This window comes from Lepisosteus oculatus, chromosome 8, assembly GCF_040954835.1.
Source record: "Lepisosteus oculatus isolate fLepOcu1 chromosome 8, fLepOcu1.hap2, whole genome shotgun sequence".
Lineage (NCBI taxonomy): Eukaryota > Metazoa > Chordata > Actinopteri > Semionotiformes > Lepisosteidae > Lepisosteus > Lepisosteus oculatus.
Window position 1 is genome coordinate 43,431,211 of NC_090703.1, and position 26,848 is coordinate 43,458,058.

A 26,848-nucleotide genomic window follows, 5' to 3' on the forward strand; every position below is an offset into this window, starting at 1 on the left:
CATTAAGATGCAATTCAAATTAACCATAACCATAGTATTTTTTTTGTAAAACAGTAAAAAAAGTAAAACAGTAAAAATAAACAGTAATATACAACGTTTGCCATTCGAAGACAAATTAATGCTCTCTGAACGTTTGCTTACATTTTACTTGGTTCTGCGAATGTTTGCAGGATGTAGGGATGTGTAAATTACTCAAGGCAAAATCTTAACATCTCATTTTCACATTTGTGCTTCTTGTTCTTCTAGGTCCCGACCTATTTGCACTCTTTATTTTTAATTTATATACATTTCAGTGCAATGTACAGAATGTTAAGGATGACAAAGTGCTAATCTGATAGTGGGTGCAAACATTCAGGTTAACAACACTCTTAACTCATCTAACTTAACTCATCTTATTTGCTGCTGCTAAAGCTCATATCCATAAGACAGAGTTTTGACCACAGATCACTTTAACTATATCCTGGCATCACCCTTAAACCCTTTCAGGATTATAATTATATTATAGGTATATTTTGACTCATTATGACTTTTTTTCTTTGCTTTCTAAGATTGTGAGGATGCTCCACCAGTTTACCTTCGAGCTGTTTGTCCAGGCCCAGTCATACCCAACAAAGGTCAACTTTCCAGAGATGATGTCAGAGATTATCTCAGTGCAGGTGCCAAAGATGTTGGCTGGAATGGTGAAGCCAATCTTGTTTCACAAATAGCAACAGTGCGCAACACCATCAGTTAACTACCTTCTGTTTCTGCTGGTAAAATATTTCTGGAGGAGAGCACTTTCAAGATGCCAGTGTCCAGTAAATTTTCAGTTTTTGCTTGTCTAATGGCTCAATGTACTGTACAAAACCATTATATTATTACAGTAGTTTGGCTGCTTGTCAGACACAATTTAGATCATTTTCTCAAGCAGCTGGGGTTTTAGAGTTGATCGGAAGCTATAGGGGTCATCTTGGTACAGTACTTCTGCATTTCCAAGTATTCTCTCATGAAATGCCCCGACAGATATTGAGGAAAATAAAATGCAAGGAAGACAGAAGTACAGTCCTTTTTACTGACTCCGTAAAAAGGATGCTTGCAGGATAACTACAGGTGTACAGTACATATCTATGCATATCATGTGGTTCATGCAAATACTTCCAAAGTGAAGTTGTTTTAAAATTGCATTTATGCTTGCTCAACTGAAATTGCTGTTGATGTTAACCAAATAAGATAACAATGGATATTTCTTATTTTACCTGTATGAAAAATCTTTCATTTCCTGCTAAAGCTGTTAAAGCATTCACATTTTTTCTACAAAAGTATTTCATGGTACAAAAGCAGGGTGTAGCAACTGTAAATTGTATTTACCAGAACACTTAAACTGAATCCCAACAAGTCTCTGTTAACAGAAAACTTTTAGCATAAACTGTACTATATGTTTTCAGGGCAGGGCATAGTTGGGATAAAAATGGGTTTTGCTGAGCTCATAGAAGGCACAAAGATGTGATGATTTATCGCACCAATACATAGGAGCAGAAGATCTATAACATTACACCTTAACTACCTAGTCACTAGCAAAAACCTGCAGAGCAGACACAGAAATGCATTTAGAGAGCAGCCATTATCCAGAGTAATTCTGTAATAAGTATCTTGAGATCTAGTTTTAAATTTACTCAAACTTAAAATAAAATGCATTACATAAACCTATTTAAAAACTCAGCAGATTTGAAAGAAATATTAAAAGCAAAATTTTGCTGTTCAAAAGGTTTCCTTTTTTGAAAAGTTAAAATATAAATATCTAAATATAAATGATAGCTTAAAAGTGCTGTGTGTGTAAATATGTTCAATTTATTTTAGCTTGCTTAAGCAAACAATCAAACCTTTACATGTTTTATATTTAGACAATTTCTAAAAATATACTGTAATTTACAGTGAAATATAATATTGCTGCGCTGAAGTTAACTGCTGGTACTAATGTCCTAAGTGGACAAGCTGTTCTTTTTTACTCTTAAATACTGACAAAAGATTCACTTGTACTGGTTAAGCTTTTGACAGAATATGTTTTTGTGCTTTAAGTCTATTTTTGTGCTTTAAGTCTATTAAAGTTTTCCAATTGATCACAGTGCTTTCAGTTACTCGCACAAAGGCAAACCGACTCTTTTACTCACTTTCTTTTGCACTACAAATTCACAAATTTAAAATTCAAATCTGGTTTAATTCAAAACAATTGTGTTTCCAATTAAAACTTTAAACAATATTATTTTTTTTCAAAATGCAATTGTTTTACGTGTTGGGAAGAGATGACTGTTGAGACTTTCTTTCGTAGATAAGCTTTCAGACTATAGTAGGTTGAAGGATAGATAATCTTTGAGAAGTATGTTATTTAAAACAAAAAATAACTTATTTATTTTAATCAGTTTATCTGGGCATAATTTCTCATCTGTTAAAAAAGATTAGTAAAAAATATTTTGCTTTCTACAAAGTAATGAAACACTTTCTGTAAATGGAGCTGTTAAATAGAAGTTTGGGAAGAGGTCAAATTAAATCTTGCATTTTCACTCTCACACTTAAATATTTTGCCTGCTGAACTCCTTCACGTTCATCTTTTCTCACATTCAATATTTTGGTTTTGGCAGAGACAGACATCTATGTTAGACCTTATTTTGTAACTTCTGGCTTTGTCTCACAAGCCACCCTCATCATTCACCTCCTCTGAGAGCAGGAAACGAGTTTCCTGCAATCTTCTTCTTGCAATCTCAATCAATCAACTCTGCATGATTCAAAAATATACAGTATGCTATTTTCTTCCAGTTCTCCCTATGTTGCCACCCCTCTGTGAAACTCTGGCACAACTTTGGCCATTTCCTCTCCCATTCTTCCCCTTTGTTTAACCCCCCTCTTTCCTACAGTCCTCTCTCACTGTCTCTGTTGATCATCCAACCTACTGTACCTATGGCCCCTGCCTATATTCCTTGTTTTATCTCTTCTTTTTCACAGTCCCTGTAGGACCCCTTATTAGTCATTGATATTCACTCTTCCCAAAGGGTGTGAACACACAATGTGAGTCTGCATTGGGCCCAAGCTCCTTGTCCTCACCCCTCGCTGGCTCCCAGTGCTCATGTCAGTCACAAGCCCTGGCTGATAAGTTTCTCAACCCTCTTTCTTGCTGGTGTCCAACTGATACAGTGTCGGCCCTCAACCTTCCCCAATCCCTCCCCACCACCCCACAAGCTTCTAACCCCAGCTTCTCAAGACTCCTGTCTGCTCTCAGGACCGTCATTTAGTTGCTTTTTTCTTCAGACCCATCACTTTGAGAACTTTGCTCTAGCTGATGTCTTTTGGAGCTCCATGTGGAATCCATCTTCATCTATTCAACTGGATCAAATGGACTAGCTCAAAGCATCCACATTCATTTAATCAAGCTTGATTTCCTTATTAAGCTTATGTGTTGCTTTATTCTTCTCTCCATACTTTTCTCAGTCAGCCATTCCACCTGGTCACCAACAGACATCAGTAAGTGGTTGCTCACTACCAGTTACTATTTTGCTTCCCTGTCAGTTCAGATGACCTCAGGCACTCTTTCCAGGTGGATGTAGAGTCTTCCGCAACCCACCACAGAATTCCTGTCTCTACCAGTCTAAGGCTTGGTAGTTCTGCTGCCACTTGTGCATTGAATTTTGTTCTATCTCCTGCATTTTAACACAATTCTCATTCACAAGACGCTATAGCATACATTCTAAAATTGCTGTTCCTCCAAAACCTTGCATAATCAAGCAACTCGCTGAAACAAAGCACATACAACAATAGCTCCATCATCGAAGATTCTGCATCTGTGTTTTTGGGCTCTTTAAATGTTTATTGGGAATCTTCTGAACCTTGACTTGCAGTATTAGCCAGGCGAGGTGACACCAAACAATGAAATATTAAGGACACCATTATTTATCCATTATTTCGTTCTAGTAATTAGAATAGGACCAAACTACTGAAATGAAGAAGGCCTACAATAGGTCAGTTGTAATCTCACGCTTCTGCTCTCTTGCATTTATATATTTCAACTGCTAAACTCCCTTTCCTCATATCTTTTCTCAAGCCCACCCCTCCAACCCACCTTCACCCTTGCAGCTTGCAGCAGGCTCCCTGGCTTAAACCTTGAAGTGAAGGTTGTCAGCCTTGCCGTTATGTCAAAATACTGAAATTGTGTATTATTGTTGTTGAAATTTTAATTGTTGATTGGAAATTTTATTTGGAGAAGGATAGTCTGCTAAAACACAAATTGTGTATCTTGAGACTTTGGTTCACATCTCTTTACAATATAAATTCAAAACCACTGCATAAACCAGTCTGGAGAAAGAAAAACTGGAAGGCTTTGCAGAAACAGTAAAAACTAAAGTAAAACTGTAGCTTTTTTAAATGTTTTAAAGTGATAAATTATAACCAATGATAAACTGGTTAAAACTAATTAATGTTATTTCTTCACACAATAATCCCACACAATTCAAGAAACACAAATGATGAAAACTATTAAAAATACAACATAATATATTTTGGAAGCAGCTATTTTCAGTCATCATTGTTTTTAATCCATTTTTATCAAGCATAAATTCAATGCTGAAAACTCTTGTTTTTGTGATTGTACTTTGAATAATAATAGAAACATCTGCAGCCAAGACTTTGTAGATATTCCTCAAGTTCAAATATATTATTTACAGATATGCATGCAAAAAACAAATATTTGTCAGTTTTATAAACTACTTAATGATTATTGTGCAAGATCTAATATCTCAATATTCATAAAAATGTGTCTAGTGCTGAGTCATTTGTTTATGGTGAATTTCTGACAGTTAAAAAATCATTAATCAACCATCCACTACAGCCTGTAATTTGTTTTGTAAATAAGCTAGAAAAAGAATACTTGTTTCCAGCAGTTTTGTATCTTAAACAGTTTTAATGGTGTTTCAGGGCTTACAATGTCCACATTGTCCTCAGAAACACTGATTGCAAATGATCAAGTAGATCTCCCTAACACAGCTATCTAATACTAAGCATTTTAAGTGTCCAGTGCTTTTTTATCAGTGAAAAAACACATAATGACATATAATCATGCCAAAGAGGCATAGCTTTCTCTCTCTGCACCAGCAATAAATGCTTGATAAGATTTTTTTACATACTGCAAAAACAGGTTTCGGTGTTCAATGTTCAAGGTTGATCTGCGCTAAATATACAGTAAGTGCTTGCTTACTAGTGCAGTGTGTGTAATTCTGTTCAGTTTAATTTAGCTTGCTTAAGCGCAAAAACAATCAAATCTTTACAAGTTTTATATTTAAAACAATTTCTATATATATGTAATTTACAGTGAAGCATAATATTGCTTCATTGATGTTAATTGTTAGTACTAATGTCTTTTGTGAGCGAGCTGTTTTTACTCTGAAGTACAGACAGAAAAGATTCACCTTTGTTGGTTTAGTTTTGACAGAATTCATCTGTGTGCTTAAGTCTCTTAAATTTTTTAATGATCACTGTGCTTTCAGTTGCTCTCTTAAAAGGCTAACAGACTCTCTTACTTGTGATCTTTTGCACTGCACATTCACAAACGTTGAATCCAAAAGCTGATCTAATTCACAACTGCAAAACATCTCTTCAAGCTGCATTTGTAATTACATGTTTTAATTTTATACAAAATAGCTTCACTTAACCTTTTGGATAGAGATGACTTTTAAGACTTTTTTTTCTAGTTAACCTTTCAGCATACAAAACTAACAAATTCTCATAATGTATTTATTCTAATTGGTTTGTATAAGCAGACGAATGACCAGCATTCCAGTCAACATAGTTTTCATTGTATTAATTAATACAAATAGCAGCAAAAGAAAATATTTTGCATCCATAAAGCAATGACAATGCTTACTATATTTAATGTTATTATTTTCTTGCAAATTAATGACTTCTTGATTAGAGATTGTATTTGGAGAAAGATACTCTGACCAAAAAAAGAAAAGCAAAGACAGGGTTTATTCATAATAATACGGTACACCACAGATGAAACCTGACAGACTAAGTAGGTAGTTATTAAGAATGGGTTTTCAAAAGTGGCATTGTGGCGACAACTAGAAATAAATGTCTTTTCTTACAAATTACAACATGTAGTTTGCTCAAGCAAAAATGCAAATGACTGTTTTTGTATTTGATCACAGTATGGCAATTGCTGGAAAAGCACACTAAAATTGGAAAGCAGTGGTATTTGCATTCACCTATTTTTCATAATGCTGTCCTTTTATCTGGCAGTTGTCACTTCTCTTTCCCTCCAGTGATCTGATCTGGGAGTAAACTCTCTGGTAGATGTCACAAAAGACAACTACCTTTGTACATTCCTGGACCTCCAATGATGCTATGAATTACAGGGTAGTTCATTTTTATTTATGCCTTTACTCTGCAATGTGTGTTTTATAGGGTTCCCAGGAGCAAAGTGCATCACTTATACCCCTTATGTAAAATACAGGATGTTAAGTGACAGAGACACATTGAGACTGGCCAACTCATTTATTGAGATAATGATATAAACCAAAAGGGATCAATGCTACCTGGAGTGCCCTCCAGAATTATTCTTATACTTTTGACTAAATAGAAAGAAAAAAACATAAAACAACAGAAAGATCCACAGATTGGCTATTGTATTCTAGTTAAAAATGCAAGACCTGTCATGCTGCATGCTGTTAATAACATGGTACAGAGCAAGGTCATATTTTTAATGTATAATTTAAATCAAGAAAACATGAAGGTCGCATTTATTTGCACATATTTTGTAAATGCTCTTCTGGATTAGATAGTAAGATGTCTCATATATGTGGTATGAAGTTCTAACACAACCTAAATTATTTTTTTTTAATGAAATTTAATGTTTTCAACCTGCTAGAATTGCTATAGGGCTTTCAAACTATTTGGTTTTTGTTTGTGAACTGCCTCATTGACTTCAAACCACAAATGTTTGAGCTCATAAAATAGAGCTCTGGAGATTGAGATGGAGAGTCAAGAACATTTATTTTCTGTATAATTATCCATTTCTTGGTTGAATTGGATATGTGATTTGGATCATTGGTATGCTGGATTGTCCATTTTCTTATGTGTTTGCATTCAGATTTTTGTGGAGCACAATAACCATTCGTTAAAAGTTAGTTCAGGAGGAAGGTGAGATCCTAATCTCACACTCATCCACACACCTACAAATATATGTCTTGCACACACACACAGGACTTTCTTTCATGTACAGTAGCTGTCTGGCCCTCCACCCTCTGGCCCTCTTTGTCTATCTGTGGATAAATGTGACTTTTACGTTTTCCAGGAGTGCAGTATGGCTCTTGTAGATGAAGACATTTGTTGGAAACTGGAATAATTTGAGGATCTTTCTCCAAATCCTGACCTTCAGATGATCCATTTTAATTGTATCCATAGAAATGACTTAACTACTTGTAGATGTTTCCCCAATGGAAATTATTGACACAATGAGGTATGTTCTTTGCTTTCAGGGAGCAACAGGAACCTATTTCCATATGATTTGGAAGTGTTCAGATATTTATATATTTTGGTGTAAATCTCCTCCAGTTCACTCCTGCTACAGTTATCTGATGGGGATACGAGAGTTCTGTGGGGAGTCAAGGATAGAGGAGGTTTCTTGGATGGCAGACTGGGGGGAAGGGAAGGGAGAGGCAAAGTTGTTAGAATAAGATTTTGCTATTCCCTGTGCTGTTACTTATGTTGTCTTTTTCTTTTTTCCCAATCAATGACATCAAATTTGTTACAAGAAAGAATGGGTTGTCAAACTAACTTGGCTATAAGCAACTGCAATCATTGTTGCAGTTGTTTACCTACAGTATTTGTTAACATCTCAATAGTGGCTTGATTCGAACGCTTTACTTTTATGTTCGGTGTAAGCTTAAAAACATTTTTTTATAGCAAAATAAACAAAATTGCCCCTTTTATCACTAAATAGACCTCTATTCTAACTCTAAAAATGTTAAACTATGCAAAATTAGACTTCTGTAGAATGAAAAAAGTAATTAGAAAATACAGCACCTATGCCAAGGAATGAAAGCTTAACCTTTTTGACAACATTATCAGCTGAAATCTGTGATTAATACCACTATCTATAATGTGGACTTGAAATTCTGAAAGTTTTGGTTCTCCATTCGTGCATGAAAAGGCAGGAACAAAATAGGCTTTTATAAAATTGGAGAAAAATTATACAGTACATGTAGTCAAAATTAAAGTGACCTGAAATATGATATGTTATGTTCAGTGCAATCTGCATGTGTTGTAGCATGGCAAAACAAATAATATAAAAAAAATAAGATTGAGACAAGCAAAAACTTGCATTTGCTTGGACTGAATCTCTCATTTTTGTCACTTTTTCTTTTTAATAAAAAAGTGGAAATCATTATAAAATTGCATGATAATACAAAGTGGAGTCTTTAAAATAACTATTCTTACATTTGTCTTGAAAAAGCAGCAATAAAGGGGTTTAAGTGTAATTAAGTTTATGAATTTGATTTTTTCAATATTTTAATGATATACATGTAAGCACACATTAGACTTTTAACAAATGACAAATTGTAACAAATTTAGCAAGGTACTGAAAATTGTGTCATTATACTCAGTACTCAGTACAGCTTAATACAGTATTTCATACCATTTGCTACCTACTTTTTATGAAACCTTATTTTATTTCTTATCCTTTGTAAACTGTTTATAAATTTTCATTCGTTTAATTATTTTAATAAAAATGGTGTCCAGTTTTATAACTCTTCTCTTAGAGAATAAACAAAATTAAATATAATACATGATTTAAAAGCAGGATTTTGTTTTAGGTATATATTGGGAAATAGGACTTTTTTTAACTTGAGCTTTGCTTTGATTTTACCCTGCCAGAGCTAAAGAAAATTTCAATCAAGACTTTTTATGCTGTAAATTAAATTTTTCTTCCGAGCAGTTGTTAGTAAAATACATATATTAAAACAGACCATGAATAATAATTGAAAGGCATCTTTTTGTTGAAGTTCACAACTGATTGATATATGTAGTCTGTAATTACCTGGTTTCTTTGAGTGGATCAGTGACTTTGTATATGTGTTACCAATTAGAAATATACTTATTTTTTATTTTTGTTGTTTAATGCTAAAAACTATTCTGAAAATGTATAAAGACATTTTTTCTTAACTACCTACTGTGGTACTGAAGAAGAGATTTTATATACAGAGATTTTTTTTCTTATTGTTGCAATGATAAATTTGAAAAAAAAAATGATTCCAGATACAGTATATGGGCAGAAAGCCTACCTACCTAAATGAAATTTGCTACCTACTTAGTAAAAAAATTATTCAGAATATTTTGTGTGTAAAAATAATTTTGTGCAAAACTGTGTAATTTTGGAGTTCTATGTTAAACACCCATTATCAAAATTGTAAATTTACTGCTTCTGTCTTCAGCTGGAATATTTTAATTTCATGTATACTGTAAACACTGTTTCACATGATTGGTTTTGTTGTTTACTTGTTTCTCTGCATTTGATTAAACACTGTCAAATAATGCCTAACTCTGTGGAGTGTGTTACTGATCAAAGCAGAAAGCCTAGAAGCAATACTGTACTTACATCAGCTTGAGGTGCAGAACAAAATGCTAATTAATTCTCTTTAATATGTATTAATATTAATTATCCATTAATAGCTGCTGTTATTGGTACATAGAGGGCAGCTAACTACAGTATGCTTTGCAGAAATAGAGAAATATATTTTGGATCCGACAGACAAGATTGTAAGATAGTCATGTGTAAACTAATGCTTTCATAATTTCCATCATTTTAATTATAGTATTTTGCTTAATTATGAACAGAATAGCAAAGGAAAGAGCAAATTACTTTTTAATGTGTATGTTAATGTGTTTGTGTGTGTGCCTTTAGTGATCTATTACATCCACAGCTTTATTGTGGATGGCAAAATCAAAACGTGTGCCATGGTATCAAAACACTCAGATGTACAATAGAAGATCACATTAAATACTTTTTTTAACACGTTAGATTGCTATAGTATATTATCCTATGGTTTATAATTTCCCAGGTTCTTAAAGGTTTTGAGCTTTTCTAATTTTAATATTGCAAATGGCAAAATTATAATATTATTTTTAACCTATCTGTCACGCTCCCTGCAGCCAGAGGGTGTTCCTACTCTGTCCTGTCCCTTGTTTCCTGTACTTTGCTCTCCTTCTGGTGTCTCTCTCTCTGGGGCTATATATTTCTGGGTCACTTATTCTACTGCGCTCAGCATTGACGTTCGGATGTCCTGAGACCCGCCATCCAGGTTGACCAACATCCAACATCCATGACACATTTATATAAAACCAGGAATTCTGTTACCTTAAAAGGCAACATTTTGTAGTGCTTATGTCCACATCATTTTGTTCTGCTCTTTAGCCATGACTTGGATGGCTCTATTGTTTGACAGTGATCCTTGGTCTAAAATAAAAGCATTATGTAGCTATGGGCTCTTGTACTTTGTGGTCAAAACTGTTCTATATACAGTACAGTATGCTTGCTACAAGATATGGTGGTAAACTCAACTTAGAGAATGCCAGCCTGCCTTTAAGGGGTGTTTGTCCCTTTTCTTCCCTGAAAATCTGTGAATTGTGGTAGGTCTACTTGTGGTAAGACTGTCTAAACAAATTGACACAAAAATTAGCAAGTCAGAGCCAGTTATGTTAAAAATGTATATATCTCCAGATTTTGGCAACACAAATTAAATTATTTGCAAGCTTGTTCTGTATGCCTAAAACATAAAAAAGTTTGAAAATAAGTTTGCAAACTGTAAATGTCAAGAGGAAATGTTTTTATTTTTACACTATTTCTCAAGTAATTTTCTCTTTTAAAAAAAACACAAAACAAATTCATAGCCATTAATATGTAGCAGGCATGTCCTTCAGTCAGATATATTAAGCCAAAGATGGTTGGCTTGGTTTCATTGCTGTATAAAATGAGAAATCAGAGTACATAATTATCAGATGGAAATGGTTCTCACAGCTACAATAAATCAGACTTTAGGCAAAAATGTGTGAGCCCACCAGTTTAATGTGCTTTGGTTAGATCATAGTGTTTCAACATTGCACAGAATCAAAGTACTGTAAATCACACTGAACAACATTCACATTAGAGTTTTGAAATTTGAGTGGATAAAGTGGCTTTAAAACACAAGTTAGCAGAGACTATAGATGATAACTATTACTTTTATGTTTAGGAGGTTTGCTACTTCTAACTGCTAATGTGACTACAAACTGTATGTGTTCCTTTGTTTTTTAAAACATCATAACTTGTGGAATGTGAACACTGTATGCATACTACTGTATATACATATATTCATGGCCTCACTTCAAAAGAAATTTCTTCATATCCTGCTGCACTTGCAATTCATCTGCTACTTGAAACTTCATCAGTCAAAGGATTCATAAAACTTACTGTTCCTGTGGTTTTTAAATATAATAATAATTAATAATAATAATAATAATAATAATAATAATAATAATCGCTTACACTTATATAGCGCTTTTCTGGACACTCCACTCAAAGCGCTTTACAGGTAATGGGGACTCACCTTTACCACCACCAATGTGCAGCATCCACCTGGATGATGTGACGGCAGTCATAGTGCGCCAGAACGCTCACCACACATCAGATATCAGTGGGGAGGAGAGCAGAGTAATGTAGCCAATTCATAGAGGGGGATTATTAGGAGGCCATGATTGGTAAGGGCCAATGGGAAATTTGGCCAGGACGCCGGGGTTACACCCCTACTCTTTTCAAGAAACCCTAGGATTTTTAATGACCTCAGAGAGTCAGGACCTGGGTTTTCATCTCATCCGAAGGACGGCGCCTGTTTACAGTTTAGTGTCCCCGTCACTATACTGGGGCATTAGGACCCACATGGACTGCAGGGTGAGCATAACACATAACATATCACATATGTATCTTAATCAGATAGGATTGGATGTCTCACTATTGGTCATTTGATTCAGTGCCATTTACAGAACCTTCAAATAAATTGCAAAAACAGAAGATGTCATTTCTCTTTTAGACTTTCGTCAATTCAAAAAAATGTGGTTGTTTGCTTACCTTTATGCATTATACAAAGATAAGGTAAGATGAACACAGGGAATTAAAGTAGACAGCAGATGATGCTCTCCAACCCCTTCAGTAGCTTGTGCACAAATACAGAGTTCAATTTTGTTACCATGGCAATGTTATATTAGTTTCATTCTAATGTAAGGTGGCTTGAACCCTGATTTGAATCACTCACAATTGTACTTTAACTCAGAATATACCCTTTTCAGCTTTGCGTTAGGCAGGAGAAACAGAAATTCCCTTCTTGCAGTCATTCTGCATTGACAAAACAATACCGATTAAGAATATAGTTATTACACATGCAGCATTTTTGCGTTTGTTTCTTGTACACATTTTTCATTACTTTCTATAGCTAACCTGGAATAAAATAATTCTAATAATAAAAATAAAGTTGGCCACATTCCAATTTGAAGACTGGGTTATCAGAAAATTACCTATAGCCCATTTCCATGCAATCATTATTTAAATATATGTCCTCTATAATATGTTACTTTAAGTTACTTAGTGTTATTATTTTATCATTTTTATATATACGCTTTTTACTTTTATGACCATGCTATATAAAATCATCTCATCCCCAATTTAGGACATTAAAAGGTCTGAAACATACAGTAGAAACCCCCAAACTGGATTTATCTGTTGTTGCTACCAAGAGGCAGCTATTAAAAGGTATGTGGATTCAAGCTTACAAGTTGGATTTACAAAGTTCACAACTGCTCGATTGATTCTCTGAAAATTATATGTGAAGGGATGCTTGGCGAGTTGCAATAACTTAGCCCATATGGTGATGTACAGCTACTCTTTTTTGCACTCTCTACATTCCCCTTACCTGCAAACATTTCCCTGCTGTGCTTTTGTTCTCTGGTTTTCTTTAGATCAATGATGAACGTCTACCCTAGACAGGTAGTTAAAACAATCTGTAAGGAAGGGAAAACGTATGAAGGGCTGGGAAAACACAGGGATTTTTCAGCCTAAATCAAACGCTGTACAAGGTTGACTTGGCACTTTCGTTACATTTAGATTTTTTCTCGTTATATTTAATGTGTTTTCCTGAATGTATCCTACACTACTTAAAACTTTGAGCCACTTGAGGTGTCAGTGAAAAAAGGAAATAGCCTCAGCAAAAACCCAACCTGAATCTCATGGTATTTTTTCACCAAATGACAAACAACTAGATGAAACATTCCAAGCACAAGTCCAAAGTTTAGTAACAGTGTTGTGCTAGTGGACAGTAAACAGATCCTTTTGTTGGACGAAATGCTGGCTTGGAAAAGGTACACAAGCAGATTTGATTCTCTGAGATCTTAATTGAAACCAGAATCTTTTAAATCCCAGTGCTTAAATTAACTACAAGACTGCATGTCTTCAGCTATTATAGGCATAAAACTACCCAATCCTACAATCGTGTTCAATTTTAAATAAAAATTGAAAGTGGCTTTGTACTTTGCTACATGAATCCTGAGATAAGCTCCCTATGTTTGTTTTATGCAAAGTCTGACCTTGTTGACAAGCCTGTTGACATTGCCAAAGAAAGTTTTATCCCACTGCCCATGAAGCATTTTAAGTTTGCTGATGCATGTAACTTGGGAATGTGTCTGGCTCTTAGTTTTGGATGACATCTAGCAGCTCTGGAATTAAGAGACATACACACACGTACACATGCTCAGACATAGCAGATCTGACTCTCATGCTGTCCCTGGAGACACAGGGATTTCAAATTAGGTTCTGGGTCTCCAAAATTGTAATGTCAGACTCCAAGCAGATGATTTTATACCCTGAGGTGGAAATTAATAACCATATGTCATACTTCACTCAATACACAGTACCATGCATATTGTAAATATAACACATGTCCCAAAATAATGACACAATAGTATTAACATATAATGACAGAATTATATATGAACATGTTCTCCTTCCCCTCAGCAACATTATGATCCATATATTGCTCCTCAGAATACCCTAAAATGTAAACATAGTTGGCTATATTGCTGTGATACTCCAGCTACATAAAGGACACGGATCCTAAAAATACTGTATTGTTTGGTCCCTTGACCAAAAGGACTATAATTTTTTCTGTTCTGAATATTAACAATATGTATCTGTGCTTCCAGACTAGATCTTAATTCCCTGCTAATTTTACTAAATGGTTAATATAACTTCATTTAGTTGTATATTTTTCACAATAGCCTTTTTCTCCTGTGTTGTAAGGTGTTGTTTATTGATAACTAGTAAACTGTAAGACCTCTAGGAAACCAGAGTCTAAGGTTTTGGCTTCCCATATCCCAGTTATTTCTGTAAAGGTATCCCACATGGGAAGCTATCCCTCTTTTTAGTCATACCTGCCTTCGGTAAAAGTGTGGTATTGCATTAATTATTAACATAAATATTAAATTAAAGATATTCCTTTAAGCATATAAGCATATATAAGTTATAGCAGATATACTGTAATGTCAGTGTTATTGCACAAACTGTATAATTCACCTTTTCATCATCAAATTCCTTCAGATTTATACTGAAAGTTTAAAATTGCATTTTGAAGGTGCTTCAAATCCAACTCTTAATGGAAAACAAACCAAAATTGCCAAAACAGACATAAAAGCATACTGTAATTTAATACTGCTTCTAAAACACAGCTCTCGGCTTTATAATAAAATTGTGTGTTGATATATACAGAATGTCTTCATTAAAGAGCTGGACTAAATGTGGCACATTTTAGTCTCAGTTTTGTTTTTTGGAAAAGTTCTGTTTACCCAATTTTGCATTCTGAGGGTACAAAAATTTATATTTGAACACCTTAAAAACACATTCTTTACAGTGATAAGTGTTTACTTTAGGACAACCTTCAAAAATTGTACACTACCAATAATGTATTGAGAAAAAACTATATTGCTAACACTATAACATTACAGAAAAAAGGTTGTATGTTTGAGTGTGCAGAGAAGTATGCTCTATAGATATTTGATGTAGTTGACTGTGTATTTATAAACAGCTCTGTCTGTTATGACAGTTAAGATTGCAGCTTATAAGAAATGTATTTGTCTGTTCGCTTGAAGATCACTGCCAATATATCATCTTTCATGTATTCTTTAAATGCATTTGTCCCTGAAAAGGTGGACCACACTTGCCTAATGGATAAAACTAAGAGAACTGGACATTTAATATGTGAATATAAACACAAAACTTCATTACATACTATATAAAACAGATCCACAAACATTCAAATGTCAACAGGTTTACAGAGATACAGCAAACAAGAAAGCCAAGATGGGGTATTTCACATAAGAAAAATAGCATTAGTGACTACAAAGAAAACACATACAACTTTAGGTGGTGGAATAAACACCTTGTAGCTTAAGAAAGACCAGAGATTCCAGTTTCTAACATCTGAGACTTTACAATGAATAATACAGGTGTGAAGATAAACAACACAGAAAAAATACACAATAATAAAAGCTTCACATGCCAGAAACAGCTTTGAAATGTGAAAAATAACAAATGTCATTTTAATCATATCTTAGAGGTTTTAATCATTCAGCTGAATTCCTCTAGGATTTATTTTATGTAAAGTAATTATAATTTTATATTGCACCCTTAACTTAAAATTAATTTGCCAAAATTTATAAGTTTTAAATGTCACCAGTAAGAGTAAATGTGAAAATGTTTCCATGGGCACCTTAATTTTTTTATTTTATTTTATATAAAGTCAGTGAGCAAATAAAAAGGAACGATATGGGAGCGGGTGTTAAAAATGCTAAAGTCTTCAGCACTCAGAGTTGAATACCTTCAATAAATTAGTATTAAAGCAGTGAACTATTTAAGAACAAGCATTGTCTTCATTATCATTACTGTTATTGACCCACTAGGTCTTTTCTAAGAACTTCCTGAGCCACAAGATTAGCTTATTTCTATAACTGTATACTGTATAGCTATATTTGTACAATGAAGAATAATGAGGACAAGATAGTCAATCAGATTTAATAATGAGATTATAAGAATGTCTCTGCATTTTCATTTTTTCTAGTATACTGTATGCGACATCTATTTGTATGACCCTGTCTTATGTTTTGTACCTGCTATGCTATCAATTTAACAGGTTAACTATTCAATCAAACTACTCTAAATAAAACTCTTAAAACCTTGCTGCATGGAATAGCACTGAATGAGCACGTCCAAGATATTGGTAAATGTTATGGTGCAGCACTGTGCATGACCTCATTTTACCTAATTTCCTAACAAGTAAGAACTCCAATCATGGAAAAACACAGATGGTACACACTATTTTGTGATACACTTCATTTAAAGAATGGTTTACATTTTCTATAGCTAACCTGGAATGCTAAGAATGCTTTAATCAGAATGTTTCTTATAGCAGGCATATTTTACAATTCGAGATCATGCATTTAACAAATTTTAGAATATTCACGAAAAATGTAAGATGGTAAAATCACGTTAGAAAAATGGCACAATGTGTTCCATTTGACTGTTTCCTGATTTATCATGCAGTTAAAGCTGTGGGCTACAAGAATGGTAACTGTCATTGCCAAAAAAGCAAGAAAACAACCAGATTTCTTTCTTTGTGATGGCAGCAATGTTGACTTAATTTGACACATACTGTAAGTGTGTTACTTATGTAAGTAAATCTTTAGTTAAACAGGAATCATGCCATTACATACAGTAGCTGTTATAGTTAAGAGACAAGGTGGTGACTTTGGGAATATAATCTGTTTTACAGAAACGTATTGCAGCCATTTTCACATAAATTTTAGGCATAGGTTGAATTAAGCACATTTTTGCAATTGCATCACTGTCAGTGCCTACAGTACCTACAGTAGCAACTTTGCTCATGCATTTATGATCAAATATATAGATATTCCAATCTAATCTGCATACTCTGAAAATAATCAATACGATCCTACATATTTGGCTCAAAATAATACATTAAGAGTACACAAAGTTCAAAAACACTAATTAAGACAATTAGAGAATTTCTTTACAAGAAGACTAAAAGGAATGATGAGATGTTCCCAGAAAATCAATTTAGCTTGAAGCATGTTTTGCAGTGTGGGAGTAGGATACAGTACTAGACACTAGCACATAGACAGTGAGATCACATTGGAGACATTTTATATGAGGAATAGACCCAGCAGAATTATTTTAAAAAACTGTGAATTGAAATTGGCTTTACATCACAGACACACGCAGAAGGTAAGCCAAATGTCTGTTTTAAATCATCACTCTTTTACATAAAAGTTGTTTCAAAGGTAAAAATGGCTATAATAAAATAAAAGTTCACCTTTTCCTCAGCTAATCAAATCAGTTGGGTTTTTTTCAATTTGCAATGTAGAGCAAATAGGTCTCAACGAAAGGAGATTTTCTCTAAACTGTTATCAGATGACTTTAAGGGCTGTTTCTTTCACATTCAATATTCACATGTTTTTAATACAAGCATGATGAATGGTAAAGTTCTGTGAAGGTAACAATCCAGTGACAGACAGGAAGTAAATAAGATGAAAGGCTTGGGTTTAAAGAGGAGATAATTAAGGAACAAAATGCTGCCAACAAAGTATAATACACACACAAAAACAGAATACTTAGAATTTGTGCAGCTTTTGTGTTTGCTTTGTCAGGGGAAGAGACTTCTTACCTATCATTTTTATTTTCAAGAGTGTCAGCAATCAGAATCTGTAGCTACATATAATTTTCCTTACATGGATATAGTTGTCCAAAGTATTGAGCATGATAAAATCCTGCCAGGGTCAAATCATGCCTTGAAGAAAAAATGCCTCAGTACAGAAATACAGAGTTTCTTTTGTCAAATTCAGTCTATTTTTTTATGACAACATATTTGTGTTGTGTAGTAGATGGATGTAAAAGTTTAAAAGACGAAAACCTTTTATGGAATATTTTTACATAGTGGTTGTCCAGGAATATATGTTTACTGTATCGACCCCATTTTAATTGGGTAAAAAATATAATGTGAAGCTTAAACAGATGAAAAGTTGTAAAGGTTCCCAGTTTGACTAATAAAGTTTATTTCTTTGTTTTTTATTTTCATTTCAGCAAAAAGAAAACGAAATGCAACCTTTAATGGTCCAATCAGAAAAGTAGTGGCTGGACATGGTGTCATGATTATAACACGAAGCTCACATAGAGAGCACCACCACTTGAAAATACAGAAACATTATAACATCATATTAAGGCATGTACATTGATAGACTCACTGAAAAACAATACATTTAACATAACCCATTAAAATATAGAAACAGAAAACGAGAACCGGGCAATTCATTTTGAGCATCATGCCATAACACATTTGTACAATACATTCAGCACTCAGTTCACACTAATTGATCCCAAGCAGAACCTATATCCTGGTTCATGTCAAAGGAATATGATCCCTAGAACACAGCTCCAATCTCAGAATGTGTGACCTGGATTCTGCCAGGAGTTGATCATTTTGAACTCTAAAGAGAAAAAATGACAAAGTGCAAAAGGTTAAATTAATAATACGCAGAAAAAGATGTGTCGCAAAAGTATTCACCTACTTCCAATAATGTCCCAAATTGCAGAATTAGAAATGATATATCATGTTTTTTAACAAATATTGTCAACCAAACCTTGAATCCTCAATCTGTTCTTTTAATAGATTAAATAAATTAAATGTTAGCAAAAACTGCAGAGAATTATACATTAAAATGATTACATAAGTATTTACTCTTGGTAAACTTAAATTGACCCAAGAGCACAAAATTGTCAAGTTACTCAGTTGAGTGTTGTCTGTCTGCAACAATCGTGATTCACATGATTTCAGAAAAAAATGCCCTTGTCTCTGTACAGTCCCTCAGTCAGGTAGTGAATTTCAAGCAAAAACTGATCTATGGAGACCAAACTTTTCAAAACAACTCACAGGTAAAACTGCAGAAAACCATAAAACAGGAACGGGGTATACAAAATTAAAAGACACTTGAATGCAGTATCTCCTTGAGCATGGTGAAACTGGTTATGAAGAAAAAGGTATATTATACAATGCCAATATTATGTGGATCAGGATGTTCCTCTAAAACTGCACAGCTAGACAAGGAGGAAACTGGTTAGGGTTGCCACAGGGAAGCCAGAGACAATCTTCAAAGGTGTTCAGTGACTTAGGAGAAAATGTCCAATGAGTCATCACAACACACAAAAACAAAAACCTGGCCTGAATGTCAGATTGGCAAAACCATCTCAAGTCATGGAGACTGCAACAAAGCTTTTAACGGAGCTCTAAAGACATGCCAAGGGTTTTGTGGTCAAATTAGAAAAAAAAAAACTTTTTAGGTCAAAATGGAAAATTTTAAAATGCAAACCCTGTATGGTGCATCACCCACTGTTCCCTACTTTCAGGCATGGTGGTGGCAACATTATGTTGTGGGGCTGCTTCTCATCAGCAGGGACTGGAAGTTCTGTTTTTTTTTTACAGTATAGTGCCCCCATCACTATACTGGAGCATTAGGGTGAGCATCCCCTATTGGCCCCATTAACACCTCTTCCAGCAGCAACCTTAACTTTTCCCAGGAGGACTCCCATCCAGGTACTGGTCAGGCTCACACCTGCTTAGCTTCAGTGTGTTGCCAGTTGTAAGTTGCAGGGTAATATGACTTAAAGTTTTGCCAACTTAAAATTCTGACTTTAATGACTCATTCATAAAAGTGTTCAGTTGAAACATTAAAAATAATCAATTAAAATGTGTATACTGTACATCATTTGTAATTCAACAAAATGGGACATTATTAGAAAGGGGTGAATATTTTTGCAAGGCTTGGAATACCCCGAACACATTTTATCACCAACTGAGCAAAAGAAATGTTTTAAAATTAGATTTAAAATTAGCGCTACTGCTATGGTAACTCATAAATTTGACATTCCCAACTATTTTGTAATACATAAAAATTAAAATGCGTATCACACAACAGAGAACTAAAAGCATACACTTACAGTTTTTAAATAAATGTCTTTAAGTGTTACAACAACATTTAAACTTTTTTTTTCTGTTTACTTTTTGGGCTTTGACATCCTGTCAAACACACTGATTGGGAGGGAAAATTCAATGAGCAAAGGCATGACCATCTGTACCTTTTTTATTACATGCCTTCTGTAAGCTGAATTAATTGATCATTCCTATTAATAAACAAAACAAATACTCTACCTCTTCTTTCACATTTAGCACAGCAGAAGCTGGAGATGAACTACAAAGAAATAAAAGATGGATTCAGAATAATTATAGAGATGTACAAAAGTAAAGCATTATTTCAAAATAGCATTGAAAAGCAGCTTTAGTATGAAAACTACTGGCATGTATGTCAGAATGTATGGATGTAACAGCACACACTTTTATACAGGTACTACTTGAAAATTTAAACCAGCAATGAATAGGGTTACTATTATGTAACTTGTAAAAGGTTAAAATGATACAAGTTAAGAGAATACTTTATTGTTACACCAATTTGTTGACTTGATTAGAAATATGTGAAGAGAATAACAACAGTCTATCTACGTGATACTTGTTCTGTACTGCAGACACACCCAGTTCATACGCACTCTTACTGATACTACAGCACCTGACTTAATTACCTAATATATCCCTTTATCAGAACAATCAGTTAGTTTGAGCTAATTCCTGCACAGGGAGGAAAAAGGAAATGTTCTTGTCATGTTCGTAACCTTGCATGCTTCTGAATCTATGCGAACTGAGTATTTAAAGTGGGGATTGCCTGGATTGTTTTAAAATATACTTTCATTCCATATAAAAATGGTCACTGTTTTTTATCATTTAATGGGCAAAAATATAAATATAGGTCAAGAAGAAACAAGCACAATAATGTTAAATCAGTTTAAAGAATTAAAGTAAGATAACACTTTCAGCCAAGCACAAAATGGTTATTGATTTTGGTCTCAATGCACTATGAATGTGTCTATTCCATCTGAAAACTTTAATGGTTCCTGCTCTGCATCAGAGGCGAGTATAGGAATAATATACTTGGTTTTCCAGTCGCTAAGGAATGGCGACCTTCATGATAATTATATAAAAAGAGATTCTGTGTGTGGTTAAATATTTTAATGTTTTTTTCTTTCTTTCTGTATCCAAACAACGAACTCATGGTAAAACTGATATCTGGTGAGCTTTTGCTCTGGGAACAATTATATTTGTAAAATACTTTCTAAATCATGATAACACTATTAAAGGAGAAACTGAAAAAGAAAACTATCTTTTGAACATTTTAAAATTAGATTTATTAATTTTTAGATCTGTTGTGTCTATTTGTGGCACTTAACTTTCCTGTTTTCTTTTCACAAAAGAAAAATCTGCATTCATCATTACCCCTTTTCAAAATGTAAAATCCAGATAGAGGAACTGAACACATGGAAAGGAAACATTTATGTGCCAAGTATATTCTATATTATCCGAGTGACAAAGGAAAAGTTGAAAAAAAAGATTTTTCAGAAAACCCTTTAACATGACTTAAAAAGATATTTTCTTCTTGGTTTTCTGCATTAGCATGTAAGCCTTTTCCTAACAGACTGTACAGCCTGAACAATATGGTTTGATATATAAAGATCTCAGTAGTATTTACAAGGAGCTGTGTTTTGTTTCTGCAATGATCCTTAAACTTTATTGGTGAAATGGCAAGTAATAAATAACAAGTCACAATACCATTATATTTGAAAAAAAACTGCTGTCTGCAGACATTTCATTTTTTTTCCCGGAAGTCTGAATTTCTAAAATGTGACACCAGTAGAATTCTGCTTTATTCTTGAATTTTTTGACACATTGAAAGTGATTCATTTAGTGGTTAGAAAGTATGTGCATTTTCAGTTAGGAATCCATACACCTCCACAGTCCAATTATTGACAGTCATGAAACTAAACATTCAATGTACTGTATCTAATTTATTATCTAAAAATACTCAAATCAATTTTAATGCATAAGGTTACATGTACAGTTTAACAACAGATGTAAAAAAAGATATACAGCATCTACAGGCCTCTTTAAGCATAACAAATTTAAATTCTGAACTATTGAAGGGTTAAAGGCAACCAGATATCTTGATCTGGCTGGAGTTATTTTGGATTAGCATGGCTGGGTACTAGTGCAAAGGGCAGTTCCTTGGTCATTTGTTTGTCAAGAGGATTTCTGCTAAATAATTTTGTACTTAAAATTCACCCTTAAATGCACAAATTAATAGTGACACATTGAAAAATCTAATGTATGTGCACTTCATCTCATAATCAATTTCATGGTGGCCCAAGACCAATTTCAATGAACCAAAAATTCTTTCAGAGGGCATTTTCTTGGCAGGGGTTCTTCCCCAATTAGCAATTTCCCTGTCAGTTAGCTTGCATAAGTGGTTTTTGGTATGCACGTGTATCACCTGTCTATGTGATCTGGAGCAAAAGTGTGTTCATCTCCCTTGATTTTTAATGAGTGCTGCTGCCAAGCAAAATCCGCCTTTTTACATAACAGTTCTCATTGTTTTGCTTTAAGGTAATCATTTTCTGTTCATTAAACATGGCTTCTACCTGAAGTTTGTGTTGTTTATTCATTCTTTAGGTTGAGAACTCAGTGGTGACCTGTTTTAAACTTAATCTAAAATTACATTCATGTACAGCAATTAAAAAGACAAAAGCACAATATAATAAGCAACTTCTACACTGATCTAACCTGCCAAGGTTAAGGCTCTTAAAACAGCCAAACTAAGCATTCAGTTTAAATTACTCATTTCCTTTTGCTCAGGTATAAAGGGAAAACAAGAGCAGACACGTGCTTGAGTAAGTATGTCACTCCTGTATTTGTTCGATCAATTCAGAGATATTATGAACAAATAGCCAGGATTTTGGTTCTTCAGACTAAACTGAGGTCCATATGTTTATAGATCAAATAACATTAGGTCTTAGAGTATAATGCATATTCAAAAACCATGAAAGACTAAAAATGCAGCTGCTTCATAATTATACTGCATACAGCAACCTGTCAATATACACCTTACACAAAGCCAGAAGACTGGGTGTAAAGGGTTAAGCCAAGTTAAGCTCACCAGGAATTCTTTCTTTCCAGTTTTCCTAACATCCACTTATCGAAAAGTGGGAGAGGGCTTACAACTAGCAACTCAGTGACTTGTTGTACACCTCTGTGAAAAGAACTGAGCAGTGGACTGTGCAGGCTTATCTGAAAGGGGAACACTGCAAAATCTTGATTCTGTCTGCTAAACTTGATGACAGATCACTTATATGCATAAATGTTAAAGGTGACATGCTGACTATAAGATGAGATGTTTTTTGTCAGCATCACCACTATGACCATCTTCTACATCACCATATGCACGAAGAGTAATCACAAGCAAGATTCACTTATATAGGATCTAAAGAAACCTAAGGTTGATACAAAACACTATCCAATATCAGGTAAGGTCAAAGGACAGTAGTAATTTGTCTGATGCTAAAATCTGCCAAAACCAGAAAAATAAAGAGCTCGTTTAAGAGCTGTAAAGGCACACTAGATCACAAATCTACTTGTTTAATAGGGAACTATTGCTCATTTGTTACACTAACAGAGGACAGCTGTCCACTTGAACCCAAATTTAAAAATGGGAATCCTGATGTCACAGTTGGTCACTACTTATGTTTTCATGATTATCAATCAAGAATTTGGAGGACCTTAACCATTTCCACTTGGAAATCAGCATGCAAAGTGTGAAGGATGAGAACAGAACCCTTTCCTTTTCAGAACCCCACCGCCAAGCACACACAGTACTTCAGCTTCATTTACTGCAGAGAAAATAATGATAAAAATAAGGTTTCATTTGAAAACTCATCATCTAAAAGACATACAGCTGTGCCCCAGATACTGCACCAGTTGTACAATCCTAATGGATGTTGGCAACAAAAAAAACAACCATTTTCTTTTCTAAGACATTTCTTAATAGCGATGAAGAAAAAAAAACACTTACCTCACGATTTGTCTTGAGGCATTCTCGAAAAACTTGGCTTTGGAAGCAACACTAGGGAAATAAAAACAGGAAACCCTTTCAGACGATCAGCGATAAATATCTTTATTGCCAGTCAGACTCAGATGAAAAGCTATCCAGTCCAATAACAACAAATATACAACTGACAGTTTGAGAGAGAGCATTACCTTCGATTTATTTGCCCACCCCTGAGTTCAATTAACTCCTTTGACCAAAAAAGGACAAAAAGGGAAACTAATGAAATGACTGTAAATTTTATGTACATCCTTTACTATAGACCAGTTCGAAAGTAAATTTACTTGGTACTGACAACACTTCTTACGGGATTAGAATTTTAGCTTAGGAGAAACACTCAATCTGAAATATAATAGGTCATATTAAGTGATATAGAGTGGATATAAAGTAAACCTTCAGTGAAGTGAAATACAGTAGCTCAATTCAATTATTTAGAACATGGTATTGCATTTTGTTTTAATTGCCTATTCTCAAAAGTGCTCTCAGACACTAAGATTCAGTGTCTGAAAAAATGATCAATTAATGATGATAATAAATGACTGTTCATTCAATAACTTTTACATGCACAAATTCTGTGCTTTCATAGTCTCAATTTTTTGCAAGCACTCAGTAAAATAAAAAAAGACAAAGTGCATTTCCTTATGTTGTATGTGACCTGGCAGTATTCAACCAGTGCTAGAAAAGTTGTCAAAAGGAGTTAGAGGAAACCCAATACCTGCTGCATTTACATAACAGCAACAGAAACTAGGTTTGGCATTTTAACAAATAAATAAAACACATCTCAAAACAGTCAAATTTACAGTAGGTGTCAACTGTGCTTTGTGGACTATTGCTCATAGAAAAAGTGTCTGTAACCCCTTTAAATAACATTTTTTCTATGTTGTGAACCTTTATTAGATTTTCTTTTTACTTTTGGTGATTTTAATTTGGTTATTGTTAAGAATAGAATAGTTTAATTTCTGTCTTTGAAAATTAAATAAAAAATAGATGCACAATACCAGAAATTAAATACAGTTTTGAGGCAAGAGTCTTGCATAAAAGTGTGGAAAAAGTATGTTTAACAGACATATTCTCTGTAATGATTAATTAAACCAGGGATTCTGCCAACAAAGAACAAGATACAAGATGTGGTTTGTGTAAGGTAATTAAAAAAAACATAGTTTTCTTTAGCCTTTGCAGCTTCATTTTTTTGGGTGTCTTTAATTGTGAAATAGAGCATAAATCTCTTGGTTTTCATTTTTTGAATATAAACAGTATATAGTATGTTCATTTGGCAGTGCTGTTTGTTGGGCCTAGTGTAATGAAACACTGACTCCATTGAAACACACTCCCTCAACATTTTGATTAAATGCTCATAAGTGGGGGAAGGGATGTTGGCATGTCACTCTGCAGTTTTAAAAGCAAGTTTCCCCAGGCAGGGAAAGGCTGAGAAACACTGACCTAAATGTTGTGTGGCACAGACACAGAATGTCTGGAAGTGTACCATTGATTATCGGTCGACTGAGCAGAAATCTGCTCAATGAGGTAGAGATACATAATTCCTGATAACATCTTTATAAACATTTCAAGTCTTAAATAGCAAATAGCCCAGAATGGTTGACAACAGCATGAATCTGACATTTGTTAACAGGTCAGAGGTATATTTTAATAATGACCCCTATTATTTTGATATACAGTATGCTGCATTTTTTTACTTCAGAAATTAAATTCCACCCTCCCCGCAAAAGAGAAACAAAAAGCTCGACATGCTCTGTGATCACCCCCTTTCTTGTCTTGCACTTTCAGTTTAGTAACCTGTCGCCAGAAATTAATAATGAGTTTCTGCATCTTATTTTGGCTTTAACCTCCCACTCCCAGTCCTGTTCCCAGAGGGCAAAATTCAGTTGCTGAGCATGTTCCAACCGTGAGATATCTATTTTAGAACAAATGCTAAATACCTCATATGCAGAATACAGAATGTGCATTTTTCTTAGGACGGAAGACTTTTTTTCATCAAAGGATACTCCATTTCCAATATGTTGTTTTCCCAAAATCACAGACATTGTTGTGTTATTAAAAAATATAGTGTTATAAAATGAAAATATTTACATTGTATAATTCTAGAATAAAGCAAAATACAGAGTTTGAAATAAAGACTATTCAAAACAGCTGTATGTGTCTGACATCACTAAAGTGTGAATAGTGTTCCTCATTTTTAAAGGCTTTTTATGACCTCCCTTTAAAAATTCTTACCGTTTTTACTAGATCCTATTTATCAAAATATACTGGTTGCTATGATTGATTGCAGGATGGGCTTTTTTCATCTGAAGCCATAATTATTTAAAAAAAACATTGCTGTGATTAGTTAATACTACAGAAATGTCAGTTCTGTTAATCAAGATTGTCAAATATCTCATTCAGAAATCAAAATAAACAAATGCTCAACTTTACACACATAAATCAATTAATAAACCGCATCACTGAACTGCTGAAAGTGATCAGCATCACCTGTAAAAACTGCTTTAGAGATTGGTGAAGCAAAACACCACGCCTCTGAGTGTAAAGTATCTTAACTTGTAATTAGCAGGGAAACAGATTTGGCAAAAATGTGAAGGGATGACACGTGGCAAAAAAATTAACACTTAGGATGTGAAATAATAATTACGAAACATGAAGCCCAAGCCAATGTACTGTATATTATCACAAATTGTGACTCCTG

At 34.1% G+C, this 26,848-nt stretch overlaps 2 protein-coding genes across 2 annotated transcripts in view; one reads left to right on the forward strand and one right to left on the reverse strand.

Annotated features, from left to right (window-relative positions):
• ar (androgen receptor) overlaps positions 1-9,557 on the forward strand; it is a 58,798-nt gene extending 49,241 nt beyond the window's left edge. The window contains exon 8 of the mRNA XM_006632763.3: positions 549-9,557. Coding sequence (XP_006632826.1) covers positions 549-707 — 159 coding nt within the window. The 3' untranslated portion in view covers positions 708-9,557. The remainder of the gene's footprint in view (positions 1-548) is intronic.
• Positions 9,558-15,262: 5,705 nt separating this feature from the next.
• Positions 15,263-26,848, reverse strand: part of ophn1 (oligophrenin 1) — a 64,785-nt gene continuing 53,199 nt past the window's right edge. The window contains exons 22-24 of the mRNA XM_015351465.2: positions 24,118-24,168; positions 20,319-20,358; positions 15,263-18,600 (exon numbers count right to left, since the gene is read on the reverse strand). Of these exons, the coding sequence (XP_015206951.2) occupies positions 18,589-18,600; positions 20,319-20,358; positions 24,118-24,168 (103 nt within the window). The 3' untranslated portion in view covers positions 15,263-18,588. The remainder of the gene's footprint in view (positions 18,601-20,318; positions 20,359-24,117; positions 24,169-26,848) is intronic.